Source organism: Nipponia nippon, unplaced genomic scaffold, assembly GCF_047370975.1.
Source record: "Nipponia nippon isolate SJK-2023a ecotype South Korea unplaced genomic scaffold, ASM4737097v1 scaffold_5, whole genome shotgun sequence".
NCBI lineage: Eukaryota > Metazoa > Chordata > Aves > Pelecaniformes > Threskiornithidae > Nipponia > Nipponia nippon.
The window spans coordinates 39,370,008-39,393,379 of NW_028262369.1; the positions used below are offsets into that span (position 1 = coordinate 39,370,008).

General features: G+C 44.3%; 1 protein-coding gene across 7 annotated transcripts in view; it reads left to right on the forward strand.

The window, feature by feature from the left end:
• RPAP2 (RNA polymerase II associated protein 2) overlaps positions 1-23,214 on the forward strand; it is a 64,801-nt gene extending 41,587 nt beyond the window's left edge. For 2 of the 7 annotated variants that reach the window (XR_015698626.1, XR_015698631.1), the window contains 4 exons: positions 162-9,941; positions 15,200-16,320; positions 16,657-17,493; positions 21,457-23,214. Coding sequence is in view for 1 of the 7 variants with exons in the window: in XM_087730562.1 (XP_087586688.1) it covers position 162 (1 nt within the window). In the remaining 6 variants the exon portion in view is untranslated. Of the gene's footprint in view, positions 1-161; positions 11,020-15,199; positions 16,321-16,656; positions 17,494-21,456 lie in introns of those variants that run through there. The other 5 variants (XR_015698627.1, XR_015698628.1, XR_015698629.1 and 2 more) reach the window with 5 other exon arrangements.
• Positions 23,215-23,372: the final 158 nt, after the last annotated feature.

Consider the following 23,372-nt stretch of genomic DNA (forward strand, 5'->3'; position numbering starts at 1 on the left):
AATACTGAGATTACATTTTGCATTCTGGGTGGGCTGAAAAACTTAAGAGCGAATACCTTATTTATGCTGATCATATTCAACTGATTTGATGAATGTAGCATTATAGTATTTAATTAATTAATGCATTAACATTACTGATCTCACTCCTTTGTTCCCCACAGATAATAAGGTGATCGTCTTAACATCTCCTACTATCTGAAGTAGTGGCACAGAGAACAAAAGAACACCTTCAATTGTTGGAACTTTTTTTAAAATGAAAAATGAAATTTAGTATTGATTGTACTTCTTGCACTTCTGCTTTTTCATTTCCTTCCTATGAATAAGAATTTTGAAGTCTTGTGGAGAAGCTGACTATAACAGCAGTTGTTCAAGGTATGCATGAAGACTAGTTAAAATGTGGATCATCTGAAAACTGTTTATTTAAATGCAGTAGAAAGGAATTTGGATTGGTTTGGTTTTTTCTTGCTTTGGAAATTTTCAGCCAAAATTTGACTACAGGAATTGGGGAAAGAGAGGGGAAAAAAAGCATATTAGCCTGGAGTGTTCAGAACACTGCTGCTGACATTTTTCCAGTTGACTCAATGCATGGAGCAGTAATCTTTAAGAATGATGACAACAGTACATAAAAATGTCTTATCTGTAGCCTGTTCATCTTGCTACTCCTAAGAAAAGGGGTGGTCTTTGAACTTGGGTGAAAGTTATTTTTAAACAGCCTCTAATTGTTACTAATTTGGACTTCAAAATATATTTTAATAACTAAAAACTTAATTTTTGGCTTTCAGCAGTCATTTCATTTGAAAGAGTTGTGTTGTTTAGACCGAGTGTGTTTAGACTTGCTTCTGTCACTGATTATAAAATGCAATTTAAAACTAATCCACTAGTAATTCTTAATGATTCCATAACATGGTTTATTGCATAGTTCTCAGTTCATAGGACACTGTCCTTTGAGAGACTTGAGAAGAAAGTTGTAACTGACAGTGCTTTAGTCTGCAGCAAACACCAGCACTAGTTAAGCCTGAAGCAAGACTTAACCAGGACTGCTACATAGCAACTCCATTTAAAAAGCAGAGTTTATTCCTTTCGTTTGTTTCTGTAATTGGACACCAAAAGGGAACTCTGCACTTAATTAGTTTATTGCTGTGTAGTTCCTTCTTTATCCTAATCAGGATAAATATGTTGATTGCCCCTGACACGCAGAAGCCCACGCAGCTTTTCTCTGGCAGCTTCATTGCGCAGTAGAGTTTACTTAGGTGATGCTTGACTTTTCCTAACTTACCTTGTAATGGGAAGTTATGTTCAGTATAACTTGTAAAAGCAACAATTCAGGGTGAGGAAAACCTTTAATGCAAAGTTAAAGCTATGCATTTTTCTAAGTATGCAATAGGAAAAAAATACCCATCGTGATCAGAGTGTGTCTGATGTCAAATTCATAAGAAGGCATGATGTAATCTGGATAGACGGTACATTGGTTTTGTACCATGATGGAAAACTTTTTACTTGATACATATGCAAAGAAGGGACAAGAACTCACCAAAAGATAAGACTGAGTAATAGCTATGATACTCTGAGCAAAACGTAAACCTTTAATTTATATCTGTCTGCTTCCGATTTTGGAAGTTAAATATATTTCTATTTTTAGCTAGTACTTCAACGTAGATTCTGAGCAAGCCATTGTTCTGTTCCATGTACATTTACCTTGGGGCATAAAGATTACAACTACCCCATAACAATGCTGCTATACTGAATACACCTAGAAGGGATTACAAATGTACATCATACCAGGAATATGACTGTGTTTCATCAGATTCGATGGCTCTCATTTGGAAAGTTTTTACACTTCCTGTCAGTTTAGTGGTGTGATTTTTTTTGTTAGTTATTTTTAGGCTTGGTCTTCAGCACTTACTGTGTAGGAAATGTGTGATCTTGTAATAAGAGTGACTAGGTCACAGGCCCAAAGACCTCTTTATCAGGGTTAACTGTAGCTGCTTTTACTGTCTGCCTTCGCAGCTGATAAAAGTAGCCTTCCAGGATTTTTGCATCTCCTCCTTGGCTGCTGTGTAGTAAGCTCACTCATTCTTTTCCTTGCCCTAAGAGAACAGAATAGCCTTTCTGCTTCTGTGACCTTTTTTACCAGTCCAGAAGAAGGACTTCTGTAATATGCTGGAAATGCCCTGAAGGGATAGTCTTCACTTACTTACCTTTAATGATTTCATCTCCCTTAGACGTGAGTAAAACACGTGTAAGTAAATGCAGAAGGTATACGTATACCCATTACTTTTGAGTAGGAGAAAGGCTGTAGACTCATCTCAAAAGGATCTTTCATACTACCAGCCTTAAATGGTTGTACAAAGAGCACAACTCAAGCACCAAAAATTAAGTTCATCTATGTAGTTTTCTTATGAGCATGTTTTGTAACAGCTTAACCGCTTAGAAATGTTCAAATCTAGACCTCATTTATGAGCTTAAAGCTAAATTCTGCCACAACTATCTGTCCTTTAACAGGCTTTACTCTTTCTCAGCTCACCTTTTTTTTTTTTTTTTTTTTTTTTCCCCTTCTCAGTTTGGTTATGTTTGCAGGCAGATTGTTTCCTTGTGGCCTTGCTGCTGTGCTTACTGTTTTTCCTTCCTATGTTAGTTGAGCGGATGAGAACAGCTGATACTCACTTCAGTGGTAGGTTTGAGCCTTGTCTCAGATGATACACTAAATTTTAGTGACTTAACTTGTGAGCTGCAGGCGTGTAGGGACATTATGGATCTGGGGCTTAGGGTAGGTAAGCCTCTATTTCTGAACAGCTCTATGGAAGGGGGCATGAGCTTGGTAAAGCCATCAGCTGCTTAGATCATAAGGATCATAAAGTCATAGAAGTCCACTGCCGTGACCATGTAAAGCATCCAAGCCTATCTGGCAGTGGACCTGCAGCAGGGCAAATATGGTATGATCTGTTTCTTTTAATGGCAGTGGGAAACCAGACTTCTATGGTGATATTTTTTTTTCCCTGACGTATATAATGCATACAGTAAAGAACAGAAGAGCACTTTAGTTTAAATCTTAAAGCAAAGCCTCGTACATGCTGTTGCAACTTCTCAGCATGAAAGGAGGAGTGTGTGACACATAACCTGCATAGTGCAGATATGGATTTCTTAATGAATTTTCTATAGAAGTAATGAAGTAATCTTGGGAAGAGAACAGCGTTAATAAAACCCCATATACAGAGAAAGTGAAATTGTTCGAAGTTAGACAAAGCAGTCTTTGTGCTGGCCAAAGAGGATGGAGGAAAAGCTTTTGTGTCTATTTCCACACCAAAGTTCACTTCACAGACCTGTAAATCCTGTCAGTGTAAGTACTGGACTCTAATAGTGAATTTCCTAGCGCAGAGCCCTTTGCTGCCATTTGATTCTTTGTGCCCATTGACCAAGCTTGCTGATTTTTCTTGGGTTTTGGAAGGAAGAAGGGGATTCAGAGTGGTTCGCTTTGATAGTCACTATTTCAGGAAAGTGGCCAAGTCATAATGTAACCTGTAAATTATCAGGTATTCAAAAGTATTACCCTGCATCTTTGTAAAGTTTGAAAATCATGTTATGCTTGTATATGGTAATGTAAAATTCTACATTAAAACAAGCAGAAGAGAGCTTGATTTATTTCATTGAAGACTTACCAAAACAGAAAAGTGCCTTAGGAAATCTAGAGCAGCATAACTGACATGGCTGTGCTGCTGTCTAAACCCAGGACTGGAAAGTTACATCTGCCCTGTCTTTAGAGAGTGATGCAGGGAACAACAAAGAGCATGGTGCATACATGAGATACATCTGGGGCCTCAAAGGCTGTGTCCACACAACACACACAAGATTCACCTCTATTTTCACTGTTCGGTCTCAGTGAGTAGTTTAAAAGTGAGGTGTTGTGGTTTTGGGGGCTGAAATAACGGTCCTGTGAATCTTGTTGTTGAACCTGCATGACCTACCCTTCTCTCCCTAGTTTGAGAGAATCTGGACTCTACAAAATGCAAGAGGGGATGAGCAGCTCAGCTGGACATTGTCTCAGCTGACCTTTAACTGCTGGAGAGAAAAGGACTAACACATCAGAGAGAAGAAAAAGGAAGAAAGAAGGGGAAAGCAGTATTCACACCTTCTAAATTTAGGCATCCAAGCTTAGGTACCTGCCTGTCTCCATTTACTTCAGAGAGAACCGATGCTCTTAAATTTAGGTTCTCCATATCATACCTTAGTGCAGTGTATGAAGTGGATGGTGTTAATGCCTCTGTCCCTGTTCCCTGGTGGCAAAAAGAAAGCAGAAAAGTCAGCTGAGAACTTTGACCATAGTATACTGGCTCTCCCTGGAGTAATTTATTTAGTAACAAAGCGTGGCACAAAATTGAATGGGGACCTGCCCCTGCAAAGTAGGAAGTTTCTAAGCAATGTCATCCTGTTGTTCGGTTAGTTTGATGGCTACTACTTCATGCAGAATTTTTTCTTAACCTGTAAGAGTTAAAACCAAAAGAATTAAAGTGAGTGGCAGTCTTCAGGAAAAAAAAAAAAAAATGCCAGTGTGGTGAAAGTATGTCCAGGAGGTTACACACTAGTTCTGCAGTTTGCCTCTAAGCTTTCCATGCTTACTGTTTATTTCTGCAATTGCTTATGAACATCCAGTACTGTGGGTGGGGTTTAGCTTGATCTCACTGGGGTAGCAAGTAATGCTGAACTGTCATTTCCAATGAGCATTAAATATTGAAAACACAGAATCAGCCTCTCTATGGCAAGTCTTAAGTTTCCATAAGCGGCAGATGGTATACAAGGCAGGGCTAGGCACTTATAAAGACCTCTGTTTCTCAACTGCATATCTCCACCACCTGACAGCCAGTCGTCCTCTGATTAGAGTCAGAGGAAGTGGGTGTGCCTTCCATTAGCAAAGACAAAAAGTAATATTGCTAGAGACTTTTCCTTTTGTGAGCTTTCTTTTTGTGACTCTTCCTCTTAGAACCACTTCTCTGCACAGACTGCAGACAGTGCTTTGGGAGCCTGAAAGACGCTGGAGAACGTGAACTGTGGCATTTGTGGTGCTACACAGGATTTGGTGAGGCAGGGGAGAGAGCTGGAAACCTGTGTCTTCAAGTAGCTCTCATTTGAGCACTCTGGTTTCAAAGAGCAAGTGAAAGCATACGCTGCCTCAGTGGCTGATCTGGACATTTGTGATAAATGTTAGTCATTCCCCCTTGGTTGCTTGCAGCTGTAGAGCCAGGCAAGCTGGAGTTCTGAAAAAATAGACAAGACTAGCCAAAAAGAGTAATAATTAGCAAGAAGAAAGGTGAGAAACAAGCACAAGCCTTTTTAAACTGTTCTTGCCCCGGAGAATGGGCAATATTGTGCGATACCTTTTGGACATCCTCCTCAAAATAGCCTCCTCAGTACAGCATCATGTTTGGGACAGCATTAACAGTAGTGGCAGGGCTGGAAAGGCCAGGGACAAAGGCTACCAACTTTCTGACCATTGTTTCTGAGATCTGTGAGCCAGGTTTATTTTCCCACTGACATTGCCACCATAGTTGAGTGTGCAGACTGAAGTCCTAGCCTTAGGAAGGCTTATCAGTCAGAATAATGCAGTAAGTGTGGCCCCTGCAACACTTCAGATGGGCACCTGTTTGTTGGTTTTACTGTGCTATCCTGCAGTTACCCCAAGACAACAGCTCCCTAATGAGTGCCTGCTCCAAGAACAGACTATAGCAGACACACTGGTGATCGTAAGGCAGTCGCATCTCGCCACTATGAAAACTCCCCCCTTAGAAGTCAGTCCCTGGAGTGCTTTGGTAGCCTATACTTTAAAAGCAAAGTCTTTAGTACATGTTTGCACGCTGTGATTACCTGCAGGAGCTGCATGCAAAGATCAGAGAACAAAGCCAGTGGGGCTGCTGATTGGTACCTGTATCATTGCGAGCCACATCAAATCAATGCCACCTCCGGCACTTTTTAGCCTCTTAAATTTCACAGGGTACGTAACTGAATTGAACACATAGTGGGACAGCAGCAGCTTCCTGGAGAGTCCTACGATTTGTTTAGAATTAGTGATCATTACAGAGAGTTTGAAGGACTTTGGATGCCGCTTTAATAAGCTGCAAACACACAGATCAGGATTTACATCATAAATCTTGCCTTTTTGTTTTACTCAAATGGGAGTGTCTATAAATCAGGTTAATATAATTTAACAGCACAGTAGTTAAGTAACAAAAAAGATCATAATTGGTAGTATTATCTAAGAAGTCAGAACAACCCTGCTTACAGCTGCCAGCTAAGATCTGACTCATCTAAGGTATTTTATAGCAACCATATGTTAGGCATGTCTATCTCGCCTATTATGCAAAAAAAGATAACGTTTCCTAATCAGGATTTGCCACTGAGCAGGATTTTCCGTAAACATTTCTGTATTGCAAGCGCTGTCCACAGTCAGGAGAAAGCCTTTTGCAGACACTTCGATTTGTTAATTTAACAAATAGAATAAATGGCTACAAATCTGTGGCTAGTACTGATTCAGCAAGGCTGGCTGTAGTTCAAAGTATAGGTATGTTACTTTGGCAGTTGACACGTTAAAACATCACTTAGGAATTCTGTGTTAGAAGGTAACTTTGGAATACTGCACTTCTTGTGCAAAAAACCCTGGGCGTTTCAAATGGAAGACATGGTCTCGAAGCAGGAACAACCATGCGATACGTTAAAAATACTTCACTGAGGCAGTGCAAGCAAAGTTATATTGGTATAGCGTATTTACCTGCAGAGAAAAGAGAGGGCGAATGCATATCAGTACAGGAGAGCAAGATTAAAAATTAAGTTTGAAAATATTAAAGTCTTTTGATAACAATGCAGTTGGTTAAGCTAGAATAAATATTGCATTTTAACAAAGGCAGGCACCACTGTAAACCGCCTTGGCTGTGGATTTTTGAGCAAGTTTTATATCCAGTTCACTTTTACACAGAAACCTGCCTAAGCCTACACCCCTCTGCAGTCTGACTTTAGTCCTGCTTGCACAAAGACTGGTTAAATGTCCATCAGCCTTAACTATTCCTAGGCTCTTGCAGCAGTATCCGAGTAGTCTAAAGGAGTAATATGGGGGATGAAGCTGCAGTCCTGACACTCCCTTCTTCTCTCAAAAGGGCAGTAGTTTTACTGCTTAAAGCTCTGATGACAAAGCTCCTGTCAATGCAAATGAGAGCAAACTGTTGTCTTCGTAATTATATACCTTCTTTAGGAATCACAATCTCATTTTTTGAAGAGAAGCCCTTCACTTAAAAGCTTTTTTGAATACATTATTTTTTTCTGAACTGTTGACTCTCACTAAGTAAAAAAAAAAATAAAAAGCAAAGTAGATATTTTTATAAAATTTCACAACTAGAAATGTAGTTAAAGTGTTTCTTCTTTATTAAGATAATTTCTCCAGGGGACATTTGAAAACTTGCAAAATAAGTGCTTTTACCGATACTACACTAGTCCTCAGCAGCTCTGGGTCAAATACGTGTCATCTCTGCTAACTATTCACTTCTAAGATCCTCCCAAGCTCTGCTTTTCTGTACACTGAACATCTGATGCTTCTTGTTTTTCTTCTATAACCACAGATGTGCCCTCTTCAAAAAACTCACAATCTCAAAATACTAAACTGACAAGCTGAGTGTCAAACCACACACCCCAAGCAGCAAGCAGTGCTGAAGAAAAACAGAATCACGCTTGAAGAAAAACAGAAGAAATCACACAAATTGTTTCCAAAGAATGAATCCGAAATGTTTTCAGCTCGGTGCAGGCATTGTTTCTTAAAAATGCAAATGCCACTTGATGCTTTTAGCTTTTATGCTCACTTACGATATAAGCAGAGGCTGCTCTCGGAAAGAAGAGGTTAATTTGAACAAGGCTTTGTATTTTCTTGTTAAGATGAGTTTCATCTCTCTTTGAGCTAAACTGGAGCCTTGCTGTGGGATCAAGCTGGGGCTCCTTGTTTGCCAAAAAGCAGCACGGGTGTTCCTGTGCTAGCGGAGTTAGACGCTAGGGTAAGAAAGGCCTGTTCACTGGGAACGTGTGGTTTGTGCACGCCACGGAGCCTCTCTGCATCAGAGCCCCCATGTGTTGCTCGCCGAGAGCGCACAGGAGAGCTGGACAGGAGCTGAGCAAAGCTCCCGTCGTGAGCAAGCAGGCCCACAGCTGCTGGTTTGCTGTAGCACGTCCCTACGTTACAGAAGGCTGTTTGAGCACAGGGGAGTAAAGTGATTTGTCCAGGTCTTTACGGGCAGGCTATAGCAGGACCCACAGCTCTTTCAGCTGTGATGCCTATCTGCAAGCCATCCCTCCTCCCACTGCAGGGGCTGATGTGGGACAAGATTTGGTCCACAATGCTCTAGAGCTAAGGTGCCGAATATTTATAATTCGGCTTGGCAGTAATGCTATGAGTTATCTAAAAGGCCTCATGATACTGTCCTGCAAAGAATGACATGTAGAAGCAGTAGAAGGGGTCATGTTCATGCTGAAAAAATATGTAAGACCAGCTAGCTGGTTTCTTAATTAAACTGTCAAGCACAGTTCACACTTCACTGCATGCTGTCACCTTATCTCTACAGTTCAAAATTTGTCATAGCATTAAAAAAAAAGTTAAAATTTAAAAGCAGAGCTATAAACATGTATTTCGCTGCCTTAAAGGCTCTCTGTCAGTATGCAACTGTAAGATAATGCTGTTGTGCAGGTTTCACTGAAAGAAACGTCCTTTTTTAAATCTGGTGATTCAAAGGTAAAACGTTGACCTCCAGTTTTGGTACTTGACTGCTGATCTTCTGTAAAGATCTGTATAAGAAAGAGTAATGCTGGATTCTGGGTTACATCATTTATATTTTAATGGTTTGAGTCAAAAGCTGGATTCTTTTTTTCCTCTATCTGATAACCTTGAATACAAGAGAGATGATGCCTGAAGCAAAGCTGATAAAGTCACCAGTACCAAGAAGCATGTGTGTTGGGGGGCAGGGGGGAAGCACAACAGCATAGATAAATACATATCTTCACATCCCTGTTTCTTTTACCAGTGGAGGAAGGAAGTTCCCTGCAGGTTAGCCCAAGAGTATCCGCTCGTGCAGCCTGAGAGCTAGCAAAGTACCCTTTCCAAGAGCCACAGGCTTCTTAAAATACTGAATTCAGTATTTCACAGATAGATAATAGTGACTTCAAGTTTTTTCTATACCTAGTGCTACTGAAAGGCTTTTACTAAAAATTCATAACTGGGTATCACAGCCATCAGAGTTACAGTCACCCCACCCTGTTTCCTCTCTCTGCTCTGGTCCTGTCTCTTCCCTCATCTTCCAAATCTTCCCTCTTCTTCCCATCCCAGTGCCTGGCCATTCCTTTCCGCTTCACCCCTTCCCTGATTCCAACAGCCAGCACTCATCCTCCTGCCTGCTCCCTGTCCGGCCCTGTAAAGCTCCCACCCAACAGTTCAGTTTCCATGACAGGAGAACCCTGGGCTTCCCACCCCTCGCGCTGGCTGCAAGGGGAAGAGGAAGGGACGGCACTGCCTGGCCAGCGCTGCCTCGTGCCTCCCACCCTCCCGTCCGCACACCGAGTTACTGCGGGGAACCTGCTCGGTTTTTTCAGCATGGGACGGTAAAGCGGCCATCTCTCCCCTCGCTCCTTGAAAGAGGCTCACGCGTGTTGTTGGTTTGGTGCCCGTTTACACGGGCGGCCTCGCTACGGCTGGGAGGACACTGCCCCCGAGCCACGCGACTGTTGCTGGACGGACAAAGATACTCATATAATGATTCTCACAACAGCATCTATAGATTATTATGAAACTTGTCTCTAAAACAGATATGAATCACCCAACAGCTACAGCAGTGCTCCTGTGCAGAGATGATTAAGAATTTTTATGCAACTTCTTTAATCAGAAGAGGCCTACTTGGTTGAAAATGAAACCTCTGCAGGAAAAGGTTGGTTTTGATTAATTTCTCAACTTGAAAAAGTGTCCAAATTGACAGTGTGTTTCACTTCAACATTTCTAAACATACAGAAAAGGAAAAAAAAAAAAAAAAAAAAGAAAATCAAGTTTAAAGTCACTTTTCATTTTAAGATGGGTTAAATTTCGTTATGATCAACTGATATCCAGCCATTTTAACACACTTTACACCATTCATTTTTTGTTCGCAAAAATTTACATTTTCACTTGTCTTTCCAAATTGTTTGTTGTAGGTTAGACTATGTGAACAGTCAAATGTGTTTTTCCTTAGTAGAAGCACAGTATTTAGTTTTAAAACTAATGTGATGAGGAGCAGTAACAGCTTTGTTCGGAATTTCTTGCTATATAGGAATCCCCAAATAATAGCCCCTGTATCTCTGTAGGCTGTTGCCTATCAAAAGCCATTATCTTTCATAATGCAACCTCAGGGAAGATTTTATTGCTGAAAGAAGAAATGCATTCCTACTTTTAACTAATTGTTGTAAGAAATTGTCTAGTTTCAGAACTTTGACCAAGATTACAGATTCACCACTGAAGATGGATCAAACTGATCAGTGATTACACAGGATTGTGCTTATTTTTAGTTGCTATTTTTTTTGACTGAGCTAAAGGTCTTCTTATGGCACATTTCAGTGTATTGAGGTGAGCTCTTTACCATTTGAGGACTCTCTTAAGAGGGTTATCAATTAGCAGTTTCAGCATCAATTTCAAAGCATTTTCCAAAGACAGGTAACCCCTTTTCACAGAAAAGGAAAGTGAAAGGGGAGTGGAGTGACTCATCCAGGCACGTGGACTATGTCAGACACAGAGCCAGAAATAGACTCTGAGCTCCTGGTACCCACACTCAGGGCCTGGGGACTAAAATGGCTTTCACAAAATTGATAGCTGTCATCCCACCATTTTGCAAAGGAAAATCCCTTTCATGTAGAAGATGCTTTTGAAATTCAAAATATATTTGCTTTCTTCTTGGTGATACCTGCTGTAATACCTCCCTTACTCTTTTGCCTAACCCTACCCAGAGCTGAAAGAAAAATAAAAGTTCATTGAGCATCTTTTTCTGTATCTGGTGCTTTGCCTTGATGTTGCTGATACTATAAACTTGGCTCCACACCAAACAGAAATGTTCCAGCTGAATTGGGTTGGATTTTTGTAAGCATTCCCTACCAGATTTGGGTCATATCTGTAGACACACCCACTGCAACCTTTAGACTCGATTTTGAACATGGTTAAGTATGTTGAGGCAAGGCACTTTAAAACAAAAGAGACTAAAAGCAGACCATTTGCTCTGGCCTCAATTGTGAACGCTGAGGTCTTTGAGGAATCCAGGCCACTTTGTCTATCTTCTTGTCTATTTATAACCTTCCTGCCCATTGAAGAAGACGAGATGAGGCTACAGATGTAAGGGGGAGCCGATGGTTGGGACAGAGCTACACGAGAGATGTTTGGAGAGCATGGGACAGGAGCGCTGTGGGGACAGAGAGGTCCTCTGGCTGAGCGCTGCTTGTTGCAGCCACCTAACAATAAACTCACCGGGTTAGCGCAGGGACTTTAAACTGACCTTAGAAGATAATGTGGCCACTCTGGTACAGTGGACTATTCTAGGCTACGTGAGAAAGAAATCGGGAGGATGTGGTCCTTTTTTGTGACACTGTGGATAGACTAGACCAACTAATGTTAGTTTTTAAGAGTCTTGCAAAACTGGAGTACATTTGAAAGCAGCAATGAACTTCAGTATGTTTCCAGTAGTAAAAGATGAAAGAGAGTATGAGAGACGGTCCAAGGAAGCTTAAGCCAAGTGGTCCGACACTAGGTCCGGGTTAATTTGGGACCACGAAGGAAGAAATAGATGCACGGAAGCTGTTCTTACAAACTAGTAAGACTGCAAATCTTGAGTTTCTTCTACGAGGTATACTTATTAAAAATAAACCTATTCTATTAGGGAGAGAAAAAAAAAAAAAAAAAAAAAGAGGGACACACATGAAGCATATTGAAAACCAACTTGCTGATGAATCTCAAAGCAGAATCCAGTAGTAAATGGGGCTGACTATGAGCAAAGATGGTAAGTATTAGTTCTTGGTGAAAAATGCTCGTCAGTAGGTGGGTTGCTCGGGGGGGGGTTGTTGGGTTTTTTTAAATTTTATTATTTTTAAATCCAGACTGTCAGTGTGGAGGCGTTTTTCATTCAGTGAATTGCATCGGCACAACAGGCAAGGAGCATACAGTGTGTGACAGAGCAGACCAACAGCTTTTGCTGGACTTGCCAGCTTAGAGCCCCTGATGAGCGCTTGTTCAGAGAGAGGGATAAGGAAGCACCAGCACCAGGTGCTGCAGGGAAACTTCAGGAGCACAAGCGTAAGACGAGAGAAAACATCAGCAGACATTTAGGGAAGAGAAGGAGGATGACAACAGAGGTTTGGTAGATAAGGAGGGAGCAGCAGATGCTAGAAATCTTTAACAGTGGAATTGGCAGAGAACATCAGAGCGTGTGGAGTAGTAGGGTGGTAAGGAGGGTAGGTCAGCGTTAGAAAGTGATCTGAATCACGCGGTCACAAAATGCATTTTAATACAACCAGATGAAAGAGAACCCACCTGGGAGGAAAGCAAGCAAGCTCTGGTGATGGGATGAGAATCTGCCTCTGAAAGCAATGATGGATACTAGGGTGTGAAGTCAGCCTGCACAACTAAATGCTCAGCACAAAAGCGTAATTATGTTTTTAGCATCTGCACCTACGTATGTTATGTACTACTTATCTCTGTACAGATGTTTCTTTAAGTACAGTTGTAATTATAAATAGGAGAGCCACCACAAAATCAGCGCAAGCGTCATAGACCTGTGAAACCATTGCAGAGCAAGCGATGTTGCAGATGGTGAAATACAGTGTTGTGTGGGAGTTAACTATTTCCACATTAACGTTATTCAATCACAGTGGCCCATTTTTCACAGAGCTTGCTGAACTTCAGAAAGTTTGCACAAAGGTTAAGGTTTGACATTTTGGAGACAGAATAGCTTAGTCCTCTGTCCTCTCAGGAGAACTACAATAAATAATCAATAATAAGAGAAACACGGACCTTTACTTCATCCCTTTCCAGCGTGGAAGCACTGAAAACATGCTTTTTTTGACTCAAATGCTTATTCTGAGGTCTTCATTACCAGGATTTCCAGTAAAATAGCCATAGGCAAGAAAGCACTTAATCTGACTGTTACGTTAGGCTTCCTGAAACCACAGGGAGGTGCAATTGTGAGTGCAGGCATAAGAAAACGTCCTCAAACTTCTAATGGACTAACAGAATGATATTTCTCTCAATATGCAAGGCTGTGATGAGGTCCTACATAAAGGGTAGTCATTTAGGATTTCTTTTACTTTTTAACTGGTGTGACTTCTGTGTCAGTTTATGCAAAGCATGCCTCTAAGAATGAAACAGATTGAGACAGGGCACACCACCTTGTTCACAACAGCCTAATTCATGACTGCACTCAGAAATCACTTCTCTCTTTAGATTTAGGTATTAGTTCAGAGATGCTTACTTCTAGAAAGCAGTATTCTCTCTGAAACACTCAGTTCTACAGATCAGTAATCATGTGTTTTGCTAATTTACTGCTGCCGCACATCTGTTATTTCTGCAGTACAGGGTAGATACAGCACATCATCTTCAGTGTTATTACCATCACAGAAACACCACACCTGTAGGTGTTTGCACCACTTCTTAATCAGAACTTTCCAGTTCTAACAGGACCGGTGAATTATTCTTCACTCCTAACACCTAAAACAGACATCCTTCAACTGAACTATTTTCCCACCAAAAGATATGCATCCTCCCTCATAGTGAGCTTAGGGGTAAACTGTTGTCTTCTGAAATGGCTTCCACCACGTTTCACTGCAGGTTTTCTTGTCCTCGCTTAATACTTACAAATGGGTGTCACGTATTTGGCTGTTAAGGGTATTCTCAGTTTTCAGAGCTGGGGGCACAGAGCGCACATTGCCCACAGCGGTGACACCGTCGCTCTGTGAGGGAGCAGCAGTCCCACCCGACCGTAACAAACCACGCAGCCCCTCCGAACCCACAGTCAGGCCAGGCTCTGCATCACGCCAGCCGCTACGAAGCCTCCGTGGCTTGGTGCTGCTCATTAGCAGCATGACCGCGAGTTACGCTTCCCACTGCACGTGTGAAGGAAGTGGTACCCTGTAAAGTTTCCTGCCTTTCCCACTTACATACCCATCAACCTTTGCAGCCAGCGAGACAGGGATCATACAGAAAACCACCTTCTTTGTTACCCAGTCTTGAGTCCTCCCAAAGCAGGTCAGCCCAGAGCGTATCCTCTGGATAGAGAGCAGCCTGTGGTCCTGCAGTCCGAGCTCATATAGTGATGGATGTGCACAAGCAGCACCGAAATTGCTGGCATTGCCATGAGACGCCTGCCTTTGCAACCATAAGCATGTTCATTTATTAAGTGTTGGCCAAGTTTTGCTTGGGGGGAAACCCCAAAACTCATTAGTAGAAAAGCTGTTGTGTGGCAATGAGGCTCCTTTTACAGCACGACTGCAGCTTCCAAGCTCCAGCTCCCTCAGTTGTGCACACATCCTGTCCCTGCTCACTTCCAATTCCGGGGTCCTTGTCCCAGATTTCAGAGTCTCCTTCAGAGCACCTGCCCTTGCTCCCCTATGCTCCAGGAGTCCTCCACCTGTGTTCGGTGATTTGTCCCACCCTTCTCACCCTGGCACTCGGTGTCCTGAGGCCGTGGGGGGAGGAGGAGGACGACCCCGGAGGTAGCCTGCCTGCTCTCACCTCTGCCTCCTCGAGGCAAGGAACCATCTTAAGGGAATTTAGCTGCAGAGACCTTGAAAGTCTCCACCAAACCTGTATGAATTGTGGGTTCACAGCTTGCAGTAGGTCTTGCAGGTTGGACAGAGGTAGAACCCTGATAGTAAACCCAAGACCTTTGCTACAGCCTTGATCCCAATGTCCTGGAGCAATGGTACCAAACTGTTACCCACCACCAACACAGCAGGAGTCAAAAGACCTCTGGTCCATGTGCCAGCCTCAAGCCTGTAGCTGAAGCCAGCTGCAGAGCGATTCCCTGGTACATAGTAGAGAGTCACTGCTTTGCTCTAGGAAGGGACTGCAGCAAACCCAGTGGTGTCATCCAGACATCACTCGCAGGGCATGCAGGTACAAGCACGACGTAGAGGTAACTGGTCATTAAGGGAAGTCCATACTCCCTACTCTCCCCAGGTATAGGTGCCATTTCCCTGTCACACACCTTGACGTGAAGGAACAAAGCGCCCAGCTCAGAAGAGCAGCTTGAGAGGGATGAACTCTTCCAGGCGTCTTTCCCCCCTCAGGACAAAGCAGTTCTGTGGGGACCCTCCAAACGGGAGCGTGAAGAGAAGGGAAGACATCCCACCCAATGTGCCACGAGAGGGAACTGCAGCTTCACAAAGAGAAGGGCGCAGAGCCAAGACCTCGTTCTCGGAGCTTGCTGAACCACAGTGACTGCCTGTAACCCAAGCAAAGAGCAACATAAAAAGTTCATGCACTGACATAAGACAGTTCAGCCTACTTTGTTAGTCTGACAGTTACAGGCAAATAAGAACGAGGACCATAACACCAACTGTAAGGCAACTTTTAAACACGCGGTGTTTCCTATAGTCATACAGCAATCACCAGGAATAACTTCTCTTAGCAGGTAATGACTGCTAAGTCACCCGCAAGAAAAAAAGCCAGCACTGAACAAGTCTACTTTTTAAATGCAACAAAGAGATCCAAAAAAAGGCATTTGAAATAATACCTGCTACGAAAGAGGAGAGGACTCGTCAAACCCTGCTGTGTGCATTCTGCTAATTGGACCAACCCGCACCCCAAAGCGCAGAGCATTTAGGCAGGGTGTAATCCCACTGCGAGGAGGCTCCTGTCACGCAGTAACCTCCCCTCTCCGCTGAGGTCAGTTTCTGATTGGGAATGGGTTCATCCTTCACCCTGGTTTCTGAGGATTGACTGTTTTGTGATAGCATTGGATACGCCACTTCCAGTTTAATGCAATGAATTTCAGGCCGTCCACAATCTGGTGTGCAGCTACGGAGCGCCAGTTCTTTCTCCAGGAGGGTTTAAGAGTAGCCCCCAAGTGTTACGTTAGTTCCCGTCCTTGAGGAAGAGCAGAGTGAAAAACATGCTGCCATAAGCACAAACCCAAGATGTGCTGAGCCACGCAGAATTGCAGCAGAAGTACTGGAGATAAGAGTAACGCCTACTGACCTGGCATTTCCAATAGTCAGCAGTGACCAGGAAACGACCGTTTTCCCCCAGTAGACCAACCGTTGCCGAGTTTAGCCTGCAGAAACACTCTGCCAGCACCGGTAAGACTCTTGCTATATCAGTTAGATGCAGTCCACGTAGTATTGACTGGGTTATGGAGCTACAAACAGGTTCAGTTCAGTTTAGAGCACAGACCACTCAGATTTACTCTGACAGATTGGATGTAGGTCATCCCACAGTCACGTTCTTGCTCTTTGATGTCAGTTAGACAAATCTGTCACATGTGAGTCAGCTCCTAAACGCTCTTGGGGCAATGGGAGTTTGGCTATATACAGAACTAGGTAAATACCAAAAAAGAAACTAAAGATTTGACCTTTGTTTACCCAAGCGAGTCTCAGTTGACCGAAAGGCAAGTCACATTTTAATACCATTTCTAGGATTGATTCAACTCTGAATTAGGCCAGCTTCCACAACTCAACTGCAAGTACAGCGTGTCTGTCGGCAGGAAGCCTACACAGAGACTGCAGTGGCACCAGGAACCCACAAGTCACACAAAATAAGCAGTTTGGTGCAAAAATCTGGAACAGGAGCACAACCAGCATGGCAGATTGCACTGATTTATTCACCACCTTTGCTCCAGCAAGGAGCCTTCTGCTGCAAATGTCTCCACCACGTCTGGCTGCCCCAGGGGAATGGCCCAGCAGGTCGGAGAAGGTGCACCAGCAGTGCCAGTCCCCCAGCAGCACCGGTGATGAGTCAGGCCCTGTCTGCACAAGCGCACAGGGGCCAGTCATCCAGCGAGCCACCTGAAACTATCACTAGCAGCAGCAGCAGCGCAGGACCGGCGGTGTCAGAGACGCCCTGTCACAAAGCTCTGGGTCCCTTCGCTCACATGTAAGTCCGAGACCAATCCTCAACGAGGGCACTTTTCCCTTTAGCCAGAACTTCATGACCATCTTTGTAATACCTTGGGCAAATATTGACTCGGATCCAACAGACTGAAAATATTTGGTTTGCACCAGATGTGGTGCGTATGTGTCTTTGAAACATTAGCTAAAGGAGTGATTTGGAAAAATAAAAATTCTAGGTGGATGTGTTTACTTTGCAAGGTTGTTTCCGTTGTGCTCAGATCCCAAGAAGCGTGCGTGAAGGTTTTAACCACAGGAAGAAAGCCAGCTGTAAGTGCCGCAACGCACAGTAAAACTGTGTGCACGCACGTGCATTCCTGCATCTGCGACTCACCCACATGATAGCTGAAGGGCTAAGGACCACTGGTGAGTACGTTAACAAATCCATACATTCTTGTCCTGAACAGACCCCAAAAGGTCTGTCAGGTGAAGAAGAAATTACTGACCTTATTGCTTCATGACAGGTCCTCCAAAGTACTTGGCATCTAATACTGGTCCTGCTTTTTCCAAGAACTTGGGCACCATTGCCCTGGCTCCCAGCTGACAGCAGCTTTTGGGAATGCTGACTCTGTTCCAAGGGAAGGGAACTGCCCCCTTCTCTCCCATTTCTCTTGCCCCAGCTTATTAGAAAGAGTTCTAGCAAAAAACACATATCTAAGCAGAGAAACAGCTTTTGTCAGAAGGCTGAAAGCAACAGAAATGTAATTTGAGTGGTGTAAGTCACTTCAGTTTTCAATTCTTAGGTCCCTCCTATCCTGAGGGTCAATTCCCTATGTGTGTGTACTCCCTCCTGCTAAAAATCATCAGTCAGGTGTGGCTTTGGCAGTTGCAGAGCTTGCGTTATGGGAAGAGGGGGAGAGAGGCAAAGCAACATGGGAACTAGAGCAAAAGCGCTTCAGCACCATTCAGTAACCTATGGATATTCCTTTCGTCCAACAGTTTCATTGTGGGAGTTGATGGGCATTCATTTTAGGGGCCTTTCAGAAGGAACAGGAGCGTGAAAAGAGGTTCTCTTCCATATTTACTAAATAAGCATAGAAGAAAAGAAAAAAACGAGACTTGTGTTCAGTATATTCACAGGAAGAATCCTAGTGACATATTTGTTTGCTGGACAACTTAGGGCCAAACTCACTAGGTAGAAGGTTGTACAGAACAGAATTATTGTTTGGGACTGTTGGACTGTAAATTTATAGCAGTGCTCTTTGACCACCTCTCTTAAAATAATCCTCTTTCAGTCTGCAACACATCCCAGGCAGCACTTGAGAAGTACAAGAGTAACATTTTGCTGAGTCTTTTTCCACAAGTGAATCTCTTCATCAGATATATAACACCTGACACCTGGGGCTCTCGTGCCCTCTGAACAGTCAACAGATATTGCCCAGAACAACAAAAATGTGCAAGCCACAAGCTGATCTGCATGTACACCTACCTCTAATGGACTGCCTCCCAACCCCACTGGAAATTCCAGGGTGTTGGAGCTTTCCTGGTCGTAAAAGACCACCACAGCAGCCAACCTATCCCTCCAGACAGCTTACCTACAGGCCCACTGTGAAGCCCTGCAGGAAACTAACCCTGAAAACTTTACTCAGACACACTAAGCTTGCATTGAAATCAATCTGATAACACTCGGGAGCTGCAGGAACATCACACCCCCAAAAGGGGAGTTACGGATTGGTTACAACACGATGATCAGTTAAACCAGCAGTAGAAAAGAGACTGAAACTTTGGCCATGTGTTTCCTTACAAATATTCCCTTGTGCCACAAGTTCACTACCAGAGGCCAAGACACTTCACAGTAATATACCACGGGTCCAGGAATTAAGGTTCTTTTAGAGGAGCCCCTAGAAAGACACTTTTCTGTACTCATGGTAAGGTAAAGCTCAGGCCACAGTGTCACAGCAGCACACAGAACCTCCTAATGCCGCTGTAAATCCAGAAAGGCCACTTCGAGATTTCCCCGTGCCAAGGAAACTCTTCAGATATGTTACAGTCAATATGCCTCGTACCTGGAGGTTTCTGAGCTATCAGCCCCACCAGCAATGCTTTGCACACCCCCCTCCCCAGCTAATTATTGACCATCCAGCACACTCTTAGCTCTGTGTGTCCGAGTGCAGCCTAGGTTTTCCTTCCTCAGGATCGCAGCATGTATTTGAGTACTCCATCTCCCAAGTCATATTCAGGTCGTATTCCCCTTTCGAGGTGTTTGAGGCATTCCTGTGGAGGAATCAAATCGCTCCAGCACCACCTCACGAATCCTTAGCCTGACCTTTCTGGCCACGGCTGCCCAGAGGCTGGACGTGCCAGAGCCACTTGCTGCACACACATTTTCTCTGAAGTATTGTGGTGGAGTTTCCTCCACCTCTTTGTCAACCACTGTTACAACATACAACCGAGCACCACCGTTAGCAAGATGTGCAATTACCCTATTTGAAATTACTCTTTCAAGTTTATAGGACTGCAAACAAGGAGTCCTGAGCAGGTCTCTGTTGCTGTGGTTGGGTGGAGTTAAACACGGTCCCCTGGCCCACAGCTTTCTCATACTGATGGCATCTGCCCTATCCCCCACCCCCTGCTCCTCAGCCCTGACCAGCCTTTACACAAAGGGACATTTTAGTTTCTTTTTGTCCTACAGAAGTGAATTTCAGTCTTCACGGCATCATATAAAGCTGTTAAGTCAGATTCTCAGTCACATGAAGAGGGCTTTGTACAAAGCTAACAATAAAAAGCGTCTTTGAAAAGCTGTTTTACTGCCAGATGAGGAATTAGGCCCATTTCACACTAGTTTAAGTTGACAACACACTTTGTTATGCTGTGGAAAACATGAAACCTCCCAGAAGCATGGCTGGGAAGGCTGTGGCGTCAATGTGATTGGAGACTATGCCATGCCCCCTGGCTACTGCGGGCTGTGCTAAAGGGGTACTTCAGCTCCTTTAGCCTATACGCCTGATTTCAGTCACCACCCTTTATTCACAATAAACATAAGGGCACCCCTTTGGAGTAAAGGGGCTGAAATAGTAGGAAACAGAGCGCTCAAAACACAGGCCAGGTGCGTGGCAGGTCAGGAGCAGGGCTGCGCGGTCACAGGTCCGTCCCTGCCATGCACCGGCCCGGCCGGGAGCCCACACGTGGGAGCCAGCTCTTAGCAAGGGCATCTGCCACCACCAGCTCTCACATAGACGTGACCCCCTTCTCTCACAGCACGGGGCGTCAAGGAAAACACACGGCACTGAATCACCGGCAGCAGAGAACAGGCAGGGCAGCACCTGCAGCCCAGCTAGGAGAAAGATAAGCAGCTTTTTGGGTGGGAAGCGAGGCCCAGTATTTGTTGGCTTCTACAGCATTCAGGAAAATAAAGCACAGGGAAACAAGGAGGTTTTTTGTTGTTGGAGATTTTTACCTTTTTATCCCCCCCCCAGCCGCAAAAGAAAGCCCACTAGACCTCCAGCATTGCCAGGCCACTCTGGCCAAGAGGCAGTGGCACTGTCATCAGAGACTTCATCCACCCGCCAATGCTTGTGCCCTCAGGGAGCTTCACTGCTTATCAGCTGAATTCCCACCACACAGCTAACGGGAGAGGGATCAGACAGAGGGCAATAACGTTTACCTAGGAGGCTCTCACTACCAGCAACGACAGACACGCTCACTGTAACACATGCTACATGTCCAGTCATGCTGCTTAACTGTAGCATTTCCCCCCATTTGGATGAAAAGCGGCAGAACCCAACCCAGCCGGCGCAACTGTCCTTTTGTGTTACTCTTTCCTGTATGGGATCCTTAGGATCCAACACACTTTCTGGGTTGAGAATCGTGTCTCCTTATACCTGCATTTTGCAGAGAGCTCCTTGGCTCTCTGGCCACTACTGAGATCTGAAACACCAGCAGAGAGAATGATGTCCTTAACAGTGCCAGAGCATCAGTACAAAGGCTGCGGCAGTCTTCTCCATCATGCAGAGGCCCGCAGAAAAAGTTGCTCAAACATGAGATTTCAGCAACCGAACATGCAGAGGAACAAAACGGACATCCAAATGGCAAGTGGAAAGAGCCACAGTTAAAACCAAACCACAGCAGTCTCAAAAGAGAGAAGTAACAGTCGAACATCTCCCCCTCTGAAATTATTTGGTGCCCAGCAGTTTGAGGCACTTCACACTTAAGCAGGCACATGATCCTCCATGGCCCCACATTTGGCTGGAGTCCCACCGTGAGCGGCGTGAAAGGTTTCAGACAGAGGTATTTAGAATTTAGGGAAGAGTAAGAGAGGATAGAGCTCACCCCACTTGCATAAAACCCCTTCCTCCCATAAATGCAACTGCTCTTTTCCATCCCTGCAAGGGTCTGTGACGCAACTTGGGCTGGGGAAACCGGGACGGAAGCGCCCGCTGGAACATCGCCCCCCTCGCCTGGGATGAAGGGAGAGGTGGCAAACGGCCTCGCCACCTCAACTGGCCACAGAAATCAGTCCAGAGATTGCCAAACCCCTGTAGGAAACAACGGCAGCGAGCCCCACCGGAGCCAGGCCGGGCTTGACAAACAGGCAGGGAAGGAGCGAGGCTACCTGGCTCCCGGGGCAGCGGAGCTCACAAGCAAAATGCCTCAGCCGTGGTGGAAATATCACACAGGAAGGAGACTCTTCTCGATTGCAATTAATGTTAATTCAAGCTACTGAAAACAGAAATAATTCCAAAACTGACTGACAGCAGATACGTAGAGTACACAGCAGAGCTCAGCAAAGGTCAGGCCCCTGCAGCGCAAAGCCCAGCACAAGCACAAAGGAAGACCCAGCTCTTTGCTCTCAGAGCTCGAGGTGCCAGCGCCCTGACTCACGCCTGCTATTACTCAGTGCGAGCAAGAGCATCCTGGTCCAGTGGGTCCGAGCTACCCGACTGCTGGATGTGCAATATAAGGGATGTCTACACCCACAACTGTCGCTCCTGCAGTGGCTCAAAGAGCTGGAACAGACTATTTTTCGCTTATTCCCTTTTCAGGAGCTGGTCTTGCCCTCCTGCCCGTCTATCCATGTTGCTGTGTTTCAGAGAGGCAAAAGGCAACAGTAGAGGCAGTGCTGACATTTTGTGAAGTTGGGAATTTAGCAGGTTTAACAGATAACATAAGATCCATTGGCTTAAATCAGGGTAAATTAATCGCTAGAAGCAGCCACTGCAAGCAATTTAGACCCAGTAAACGTCTAATCTCTGCTGGCTGATCACTTAATGAAATACAATTAATTTCTTGTGGGTCTTCACTGCAATACTTAAACTTCCCTCTGTGAAATACTGAAAACATCTATTTTGCCTCTTTTCTTGGCAGATGAGTGTACTCTTTTGAACTCCAGAGGTCAGCTTCCTGCCTCTTGCGCTGCTACCTCTTTTTCCCCTTTGAACTTGCCTGTTGAGTCTATCTGTTGAGTCTATCAGTGAGTTTTGGGAGCATATTATTCATAGGGGAAAAAAAAAAAAAGAAAGCGTAAAATATAAGTAGATATCTCATACTGAACTGTCTATCACCTCAGGGGATTACAATTTCCCTTTAATGCCCGCTGGCTACATTACCGTAACTAAATCAATGGAATATATTGGCCATTTTAAATGCATGCTGCGCTGCTCTGCGCTCCTGCCAGTGCCCTTGGCTGACCAGCCACCCCCGTCCCGTGCACCAAGGAGGGAGCTGGCAGGACGAGCCAGCAGCCGAGGCGCCTTCGGGGCCGCTTAAGCCGAGGAGCCTGGCATTGCCGCAGCAACTGCTGCCGGCGCCTTGGCAAGCTGGGCCTCTGCGAGCCGGGGGCAGATGCTCCCCATGCATGGTAGTATCCAGCTGGCTGGGAGATCACACACACATCAGAAAGTTGGCTGGATGGTATTTAAAAGAAGGAAATAATTTCATTAGCTGTCACGTTATTTTTTTTCTGGGTTTGCCTTATTCAGTATTTTTCTGTTGTGTCATCTCTATGAAAAAAAAAAAATCCAGATGGAACAAGCACACAAAAGTGCTTTGCTTTCATCTTATTTGAAAGATTTATCACATGCTCCAGGTTAATCCATTAGGCAACATTATTCTAACAAGGTGTACCAAGCATTTTTATAACATATGAAACATTTTCTTCCAGATTTATGTGCTCCCTCTATTTATAGTCCATATGTTGTGTATATTACAAACTGGTATGATAAAGACTCAGGAAATTTTCTGAGACTCATGTGTTGGTTTGTTTTTTTTTTCCTTTTTCTCCCCCCGGCCCCGACTAATTGGGCAAA